This window comes from Poeciliopsis prolifica, unplaced genomic scaffold (assembly GCF_027474105.1).
Source record: "Poeciliopsis prolifica strain line A6 unplaced genomic scaffold, Auburn_PproV2 SCAFFOLD018, whole genome shotgun sequence".
Taxonomy (NCBI): domain Eukaryota; kingdom Metazoa; phylum Chordata; class Actinopteri; order Cyprinodontiformes; family Poeciliidae; genus Poeciliopsis; species Poeciliopsis prolifica.
The window spans coordinates 5554644-5564183 of record NW_026562393.1 but is presented as its reverse complement, the minus strand read 5'-3'; the positions used below and the strand labels follow the sequence as shown (position 1 = coordinate 5564183).

At 39.6% G+C, this 9540-nt stretch overlaps 1 protein-coding gene across 1 annotated transcript; it reads right to left on the bottom strand.

Annotated features, from left to right (window-relative positions):
* Nucleotides 1–927: 927 nt before the first annotated feature.
* gpr142 (G protein-coupled receptor 142) lies at nucleotides 928–7679 on the bottom strand. Its single transcript, XM_055042470.1, has 3 exons — nucleotides 7635–7679; nucleotides 2719–2873; nucleotides 928–2125 (listed from the first exon to the last, which is right to left on the bottom strand). Exons 2-3 carry the CDS (start codon nucleotides 2855–2857, stop codon nucleotides 1179–1181), a joined length of 1086 nt encoding a protein of 361 aa, XP_054898445.1. The 5' UTR covers nucleotides 2858–2873; nucleotides 7635–7679; the 3' UTR covers nucleotides 928–1178.
* Nucleotides 7680–9540: the final 1861 nt, after the last annotated feature.

Genomic DNA, 9540 nt, shown 5'->3' with positions numbered 1-9540 from the left:
CTCTGCCCATTTCTCTCTGGTAACTGTCAGTGAAGGCCATTAGAATGATTACAATCTTTAGAGAAAAATAAAGTCTGCTGTGGTACTGGTTTTATTTGTATGGTAAGAAAATGTATGATGTTACAAACTGCAACATCAGTTTATCATTCAAGAAGGCAATAAAAAACATTTTCAGTTAATTTAAAAATAAAAATTTAATGTAAAATGACTTGCAGAAGAAAACGTCCAACATTTCCTTCTTTACTGCATGAATAATAAAAAACATACTATAAACGCTAAGCCACTTGAAAAATCAGGTGTGGCATTAAACCATAACTCATACAGTTTCAGGTAGTACTTTTAAATACAGTTATAACTGATGCAGCTTTCATGAGGCTTCACTGATTCAGTGCTTTGGTGAAAGTGGAAATGTACTAGCTGGCTATGCGTGCACATGATCATGCATGCATGAAAAGCTGTACCGTGTTCTCCATGTGTGTTTGTGCACACATCCACGACCAATCTGTAGTTTGCTTCAGCGGAGGTGAAGTCATGTTGGTCGGTGTCACCACTGATTGAGGACTTGTTTATAGAGCAGGTCTTCAGTCCTGTCTTGTGTACAGCTTTTCATTTAATTTCACAGAAAATTTACTCGTAATTCAAACAGAAGCAGATTTTGTTCCTGAGAGCATGCTGTGGGGTACAACCTCTTTGCTCGACTGGCTGAAAATCTGCTTACAGATAAACCGGTCACATTTCAAACTGTTTTTTTTTTTTCATTTTCTAGACTTGCGTAACGACTGTAGCGACACAGCAGACTCATTTTTTACATTTAGCGGCAAGCATATGATTTATTCTATTATTTTCCTCTAGCCTTGATGACTAGCAGATTGAAAAACATGTAAAATTTCTACCAAATATGGAAAAGAAAAAAATATCCACTTTAATTTTGTCAAATTCTTTGTTGCAAAGATAAATAAACAGTCATTTTGCTTGATTTACTAAAACAAACAACTCCAGGTCAAAGAAGACAAAAAAACATGAAAGTTCAGATCATTTGGAGCCCTGTGAGAGAGCTCCAGGGCTGACTGGCAACTGTCCACGGTCGTGTCTGGAACGCAGCGCTGGTCCCAGGGGTTTGATGTGCACCGGGACCGTGGGACGACGGGTGTTTTGGATTAATGGGGGGAAACACCAGGTCACGAGGGCTTTCTGTTTCTACGAGGTGATAGGGGAGTGGAGTCTCGCTGCGAGCGTTTATTGTTCCCACTGTAGAGAGATGAGTTGGAGGCGTTGTTGTGGGCCTGCTGCTGGGGCAGAGGCAGGCGAGGGTGCAGCGGCCCTCCTCTGAGCAGCACAATATCCCGCACGACGCTGCGGAAAGGTCTGCTGACGAAGCAGTAAAGGAAAAAGTTGACAGCCGTGTTGAGCATGGCCAGCATATTGGACAGGTCGTAGGCCAAGTGGACCCGCCAGTTCTGGTGAACTGAGGAAACATACAGGTGGTAGATGACTACAACAGTCCGAGGAGCCCACAGAACTGAGAACACAGAGGTGAGCGCCAGCAGCATGGCCGTGGTTTTTCCTAGTCGGCGTGGAGGCCCACGCTCCTCTTGGCAGGGCTGATGCCTCTGCCTTATCCTCAGCTTGCGGATTATTAAAGAGTTCAGCACCAAGAAGATGCTGCATGGCAGGAAGTAGATGATAGTAACATGTGTCCATATGAGGACTGCATCCAGCACCGTGGGAAGGTGGCTGTCTCTCCACACGTCTGACCACCAGAAGAAAGGTATGCCCGACATAAGCGACAATACCAGCACCACTGCAATGATCTTCCTGGCCCGTGCCGGGTAGCTGATCTGTCGGTGGAGCAAGGGGTGGCACAGTGCCACATACCGGTCCACAGTAAGGGGTATGGTGGACCAGATGGAGGCATGGTTGGCAGCAAACTCTGCAGCACTGACTACGTGCAGCAGGACGGTAGGGACGTCGCGGTGAAAAACAGCCGTCTCTAGCAGGAATCCAACAAAGATGATGAAGAGCTGGGAAAGGATATCTGAGCCGGTCACTGCTAAGAGGTAGTAGTACAGAGGTTTCTTGGTGCGGCATGCCAGTCTGCACAGGGCCACTGCTGTGAGGATGTTTACTGAAACATCAAACAAAGACAGAAGCAGGAATGTCATCATTTCAGCCACAAAGCAAGAGTGCCTAATTGTGGCCCTCTTGACCTGGTGTCTCACATGCTTTAGTCAAGTTTCTTTTTACAAGAAATCTTTCTGTTGCATTGTTTCAGTTCATTGTAAAGAATTACTGGCATGCTTGCATTTTGTTTAATATCCCCTAGTCATGGATTTTGTGGAACGAAACTCCATATTATTCTCTGAAAATGTGCTTGTTTGTGGATATTCTGTAGAGCGTATCAAAAACATTCAAAATAAATAGTAAATAAATGGTGAAATACCTTAGTAGAACCATTTGACACAAGGTTGGTGATAAGAAGTTTGTGTATATTAGCTTCTGTGCCAGATGGCTCCACTATGCATATCAATACCTTCATTAATTAATTTATATATTTTATATATTCTTATGTTGGAAGAACCAACAGCACACAGCATATGACCAGTATATTATCTAGTTGACCCATTAGCACCAGTAATGTGCCATAAATTTACTTTTCTATTCATTCTCAAGTTATGCCTTTAATATACATACAAACTGTGACTTAGACAAACAGCATACCTGGGACTCCCACACAAAGCAGAACACTGTAGTAAATGACCGGAATGAAGCCCAGGACACATTTGGATCTCTGCAGCTCCTCAGGTTTTAGGCCCAGCTCCTCGTAGCTGGACGCTGTCACATTAGGCCAGTCGATCATGGCCTTTGTGCTTCTTCTGAAGAACAAAACGTAACAAAAAAATACAAGTCAAAGAAAAATCTGTTTAAGTGTTTAAAAAAACAGCATAACATATAAGTGTTGATTATAGATTCTCCTAGAAGTCCTTGTAACAGGATCTTTTGGAAAATCATTGTAGTAGTAATACATGAAAAACATCTGCTCTGATAATTTTTGAGCTGGTAAAATGTCAAAATGTGACTGACTCATTAACTCATTAGCTCATATAACAAGGCACTCTAAAACCATGCTGAAGTTGCTGCACTGCTTTCCCTACCTGACTTCTTCTGTTCATGTTCTGAGCCACAAACGGAGCCTTTAAAACTTTTATTAGTGCTTTCCCTTAGTCACTTTGAGATGCTGACTTTCTTCCTAGGATAGGTCACCAGTCTTACACATGGCAACACAGAAACACAAGACAAACAACCATGCACAAACACACATATGCAACATGCAACCTTTAACAAGCATTTGCAATCATTAGAAATCTACATCTTCCAGGGGCATGAATAATTTCTTTGCTGTAAAAAGTGCAAACATTACAGTAGAAGTCTTCTCTCATGTCCCTGTCAAGTATTTCACTTAGAAAACTACAAAAATTGTGGATGAAATGCTATTCTGTATTGATGACATTTCTGGAACATCTCAGAGAAATATTGTTTGCACAGCCAAACAGTCTCACATATAAACAGTGTCAATCAATGCACTCATTCAATTAAACTGCAGGTTCACAACAACATATGGGGCTGACTCACTGACCCTATTAACCTGCTGTTTCTCAATATATACCGCTGTCTTGCCAGTTTGACCTTTTCACCTAAGTGTTGCTCACCCTTTCTTCATCAGCCAATCCACGACATGCTCTCCTAATTTTCTTCATTCATCCATGTCACCAAATTTGGACTGTATTATCTCTCAGCCATGTGCGGATACACAGCAAGTATAAACAGCACTTTAAAGTCAACTCATTCATGCTGTTTCCCCTGATGCGAGCAGGGCAATCACCACTACAAGCAGTTTGTCGTATTTAATTAAAGCCATCGTAAAGGTTGTTCATGTGCCAAAACCCTTCACAGGCACTGGATGACTGGCACATTTAGTGCCTTTAGAGGTAATTTGATAACAACACCGAGGGGCATTGAATTACTTGGTGGATGGCTGCTTTATTTCATCTTAGCACTGCCTGAACCAATTTGCAGTTATGAAGATCAATGTTATTCATGGCATATAAAGAGAACAGGTCAGCAGGAATAGGACAGCTTCATGTCCTTCTGAAATGAGTTCCTCGAGATCTGCAGGCATTCTGCAGTAGAACCACTGATCCTTAACACTGAATCGATCCACATTTGCTTGTCGGCTCTTCAGCACCAAAAAGTTCCCGTTCACAGGCACAGATACTCAATATTTCCTCAAAAGCTAAGGTTTCTTAACTGTTTCATTGCAAAAACCTTTCATGATTCCCCAAACTCATAATAAGACATTTTAAAACTAAAACAATTTTGCTAAACCTTGAGTTAGCTTTAAGATTTGACATGAAACAGGAATGATTTTGTTATAATTTTCTGAATCTAACTGATCTTTTTCTGACTGCATCATCCCAAAGCTTCAAATATGTGCAGAAAGACTTACTAATTAAAAGATGTTCATTCTTTGTATCTCATTTTATTGTTAGTGTGAAGTTTTGCCATCTGCTAGCTCAGAAGGGGAATTTCAAAGTTTCATCAAATGCTACTATTTGAGCAGAATTTAAAAGGATAATCAAAAACCCTTTTAATTACCCTTAAAAGAGTAACTAAATACACAAAGTTAAAACTCTGTGTGTTCACTGTTAACTTTGTCCGCTCATCATCTCTGTGGCACTTAATGCCTATGGATCATTATTATATTAGTAATTTGATAAAGCTTTGATAATTATATTTGACTTTGAGTTTTTGTGAAATTTGCTTCTTTTTATTTTTTTTGCGATATGTGTGCAGCTTGGTGGAGGAAAGTTTTTTGTGCGGCGCAACCTTTCAGCCCCAACTAACCGTACCCTTTGAGGGAAAGGTTGCAGAGTTACCCATTACCTGTTTGTCAGTCAATGCACTCATTCACCAGTGCGCAAAGCAACAACCATAAAGACACAGGTAGCAAGCATGGTGTGGAAGAACTTGACTTAGATGTACACAGTCCTGACATCAAAGTTATAGAACATATTTTGGGTGAAGTAGAGTGGAAACTGTGAACCAGGTCAACATTATTGTCTGAGCTTACAAATGCATTTCTGAAGGATGATCAAAAATCCTAGTTAACTTTTATATAAGTCATATATAAAAGACTTCCTGGAAGATTTAAACCTATTGTAGCTTTAATAAACTTTTAATCAAAAATGTGATGTCATTGAAGTTTATGTGTGAAGGCAGTTGCCTCAGTACCTTTGGCACTATGACATGCTCCACCAGATGAAATGACATGGTTACGGGCTTTGAGAGACAGATGCTATTGAGATAAGAGATACTGAAATTTTAAAATGTGCAATGTTTTGTATCACAAGATTTTAATGCACTGTATTTTGAATGAATTTGGACATTTGGGAATGTTAGATTTAGCTAGTTACTGTCTAACTGACAGTAAAAGCAAACATGAAAGATGCAGATAAACATGAAGCCTGTCAGCTCTTCAGCACTGATTCACGTTACAAATAAAATCAATATTATATTGTGATCTTTCTATTTTATTTAAAGGAAAAAAAATAGTAAAATGAGGATTGGTTTCTTTCAAGCTTTTCTGTCATGCAGAAATAATGTCTATATGGCTTTAAGAGACTGAACAGAGGAACATCTGCAAGGTCAGGAGGAAGGGACAAAGACACGCTGAGACATTTACGTAACATTCATCTGACCAAAGCACCAGAACATGACTTTCGGTTACTGTTTTGTCAAGACTGAACTCTCGCAGAGACTTCAATCCAGGACCATAAATAGCTGCCATTTCCCTGAACTTTTGGAGGAAACAAGAGATTAGACTTGTTCCAGATTCTTGCTTTTTTAGGCAGTTTGTTTATCGATAAAAACCTTCTCCCATTTCACTCTTCTTTATCAAATAGCATGAGATAAAATGTCCTCTCCTGTGTTAATAGGCACACACGGCTCCTGCAGGAGGTGAAGTGTGTGTTTACAGGGATACATTATTCCTTCATTGTGTGACACAAGGTGCCACAGTCTTACAAACAGCATGTGGCATCTGCAGTCCTGCATGACATCCCAGATGTTTTTAATTCACATTTAAAATAGTAATCTTTCTGCCTGCTTTCTCCACAGTAAAAGCAAAGTCATTTAAGTTTTTATTTTTTTAAATAATCGAAATGAATCAAATTACATTTTACAGCATGTCTGCTGCAGAAGTTGACTAAATTTCCGTCCTATTTATTTATTATTTTGTACACTGCTTTGTAAACAAACTTGTGCTGTTTACATTTCTCCACATTTTGTCACATTAAATGTGACTACTAATCGTAATTGGGCAGTGGAAGGAAAATAGCTCAGGACCCTCAAAATGTCTCCTGCACTTTCTGTTTCAGGTCAATTCAATCCAATAATATAGACAAAGTCAAAACCAATTATATAAATCACATTTTGATTTTAGATATAAAGTGCAGCAGAGTTTATAAATACAATACTTTCTCTACATTTGGAGCTTAATTTGAAGACTTTTACTAACACTCAGCCTGTGAAGACACCTGATCTGTTTCCTCACGTGCCTCGGCTCAGGACCAGAAATGAGAAAGATGATCACCATGAATGAGAAGGTCGTGAGGCTGCTGGCTAAAAGTGAGACAAAAGACCTGCAAACTCTCGTGGTGATCAATAATCCTGCAGACATCCTGCAGACCAAAGAAAATCTCCTTTATCTCAGATGTTTTTCTGACACCTTCATTCCCGAGAGTGCTGTGGATTCTGGAAGGAGAGAACGACCGTTCTCACTCCAGGTATGTTTTATTATATCATCCTTCAGGCAGCAAGATGTATTGCACAGGCAATAAAACTACTCAAAGTCTCAACAGAATCATCTCCACCTTTCAGCGGAGGAGTGTTTGAATAGATGAGCTCCATCAGATCAGTGGGATGGTCCTTACTGACAGAAAAGTTATTCTCGAGATGCAGCTGGAGGCTGCAGGATGCGGCTCTGCGGGGGGCTTCGGAGCCCAGGATGGCGAACCAAACTCTGCCTGCACATCTCTCAATTATTCATCACCTGAAACAACAGTGCTTTAAGACATTGTGTGCTCACAACCTAACTGCACAGCAGCTGGTGTTTTACATGACAACAGGGCTCATGTCTTTAAGTGTTTTGGAGGAAAGTGATTTTTTTTTTAATGTATTATAGGGAGAAGAAAAATAATAAGAAGAAGTCCTGAGAAAATGAGCCGCCAACAGATGACAGTGGGAAAAAATGTCTGTGCAAATTGATTACTGAGTCGGATGCCAAAATTCTGACCTGCGGTTGGAGCGCAGAAGAAGAGTGAATCCAGGAGTACTTCCTGACATCAGATATGATGATGAATGGGTTTCAGGAAAAAAAAAAGTTTGGGTAAAATAACAAGAAACTAGTTCAAGTCAACTTATAAAACTGAGGAAATGCAGGCTTGCTTTCTTGAGAAACTTATGATTCGAAAATTTCTCCCTATCCAGACAATCATTTAAGTGTAAAAGCCTGGACTGCACTTAAAAATGAATTCTTTTAACATTTATTAGCACGAGTTCCCAATCTGCTATCTTACCTTCAGATCCAGTTTTCAGGGTGTTTCTCTCCTCCTGGATCACAGCAGGTCCACTTTAGCGTCGCTCCCCCCAAACGCTCCTTCAGAGTCCCTGCTGGACGACCAGTAAGGAGACACGGAGGAAGATGAGGAGGAGGAGCTGGGGAGTCCAGGCAGCCGCTGCATCGCTGCAACAACAAAACTGAGGGAGCGGGGAGAAATGAGGCAAAAGAGGAGCGAGGGTGAGAGGAGGAGACTGATGTGTGAAGAAGGAGGGAACGGATCAGATGAAGTGGAGAAAATGAAGGGAAACCACACTGAGCCTGACAGGGGATATAAAATGGTCATTTTTCATGCTCATGGATCTAATGGGGATTTAGTCTGAAGTGTTTTCATGCTGGAAAAATGACAAAATAAATAAAGTCAGAGCTTTCAGACTAACTCTGCTGCCAAATTCTAAATTCTATACCAACCTCATTCAGCTGAATTATATGACACTGCTGAGAAAATCCAGAGGTCTGACCAGCAGTAATTTGAGATGGTATTTATTCTGTCTTTTTTTCTTATTATTTGAATTCTGATTAATCATGATTCTTAAGGGGAAAAAAGAAGCAATACAAATGAGCCATTTTCCCACTTGATTCTTTCTTCTATATACCCTGCAATATGACTTTTCAGGATTTATGGAGCCTTCTTTTGGATTCTGTGGTCTGTGGGTGAACTTGGTTGGACAGTTACACCTGGACAGGTTGGTTGTCAATCTCCTCTGTGTACTGAAATTGCAAATTATTATTATTATTATTTTTAAAACCCTTATAAACTTCAAAGGTCCTTCTCAGGGCCTCAAACAACTTTGTCAATAATACCACTGTGTTCATTAACCACATCAACAGTCAGGAGCAGACCAAATTAAATGTCTGAGGTATAAACAAGGCCTCTTTTGAAATGATGTATATGTGCAATTTTAGGTGTTTTAAAGAGAGAATATATATAGGAGTGTTTTAATTTGTTCCTCACACAAATCTTCTAATTGCATTTTACAGAAAATATTTTTATTGTTTATTTTCAGCATCATTAAAGCTGACATTAAATATTCGTATGACCAGAGGCCTTTTCTCTCTAATTTCAAAACACTTTCCCTGCTCTTATTTATTTAATATCAGATTATTCAATTCTATTCAAGCTGACTTATTTTAAGCTGTTCTGACTCATACCTGGATGTAACAGCAGAATTGTAAGGCAACTCAATGTCAGAGTCAAGTTAAGTTGAATAATTGCATTATTGATGTCAGAGCGAGAAAGAAAATCTCAGTTCAGTCTTTCTTCTGTTTTTGGATCTTTACATTTCACTCGATGGGAACTGATATTTTCAAAAGCAGGTTATTTTACACAGCTTTTACTATTATCATATATTTCTCAAGGTCAGTTCCTCTCCACCTCCACACATTTTCCTCCCTGCAGGCAGGGAGGAAAATGCAGGGGGCTAGAAGATGAGTTTAGTGTCATCATTTCCATTTGCACCAGCAGTGTATAACCAATTAGACTGAGCTGAGTCATCAGTGTCCTTCTCCAAATGACCAAATGTATTTATTGGGTCATTTATTAAATCAGTCATTAAATCTGTTTTGTTTCTAAGGCAGAAGTGATTTGTTACAGGAGCCACACAAATCCAAAACTTCAAAATGAAATGGTAACCTTTAGAAAACTTCGTTTAGTGACTGATAAAAAAAACCCAGCAGCTTACCATGCAAACATGGAAAGGTCAGTTTACAAAAATAAAAATGTTAAATGCACAGTAAAGTAATTGAATTCAATCATCTGGATATCAGGATGATGAGCAGAGCTGGGGGCCCATCTTTCACTCTGAGCAGAGCAAAAGATGTTTATTTATTACGTTGTCTCTTTTTCTGATGATTATAGTCAGTGT

What these genes read in the sequence shown, in the direction of transcription:
- gpr142 (XM_055042470.1), bottom strand. Translation starts at nt 2,857, where the DNA reads ATGATCGACTGGCCTAATGTGACAGCGTCCAGCTACGAGGAGCTGGGC. An exon ending in GCTTTGTGTGGGAGTCCCAG is followed by an intron (nt 2,126 to 2,718) that starts GTATGCTGTTTG and finishes TTGATGTTTCAG; the next exon opens with TAAACATCCTCACAGCAGTG.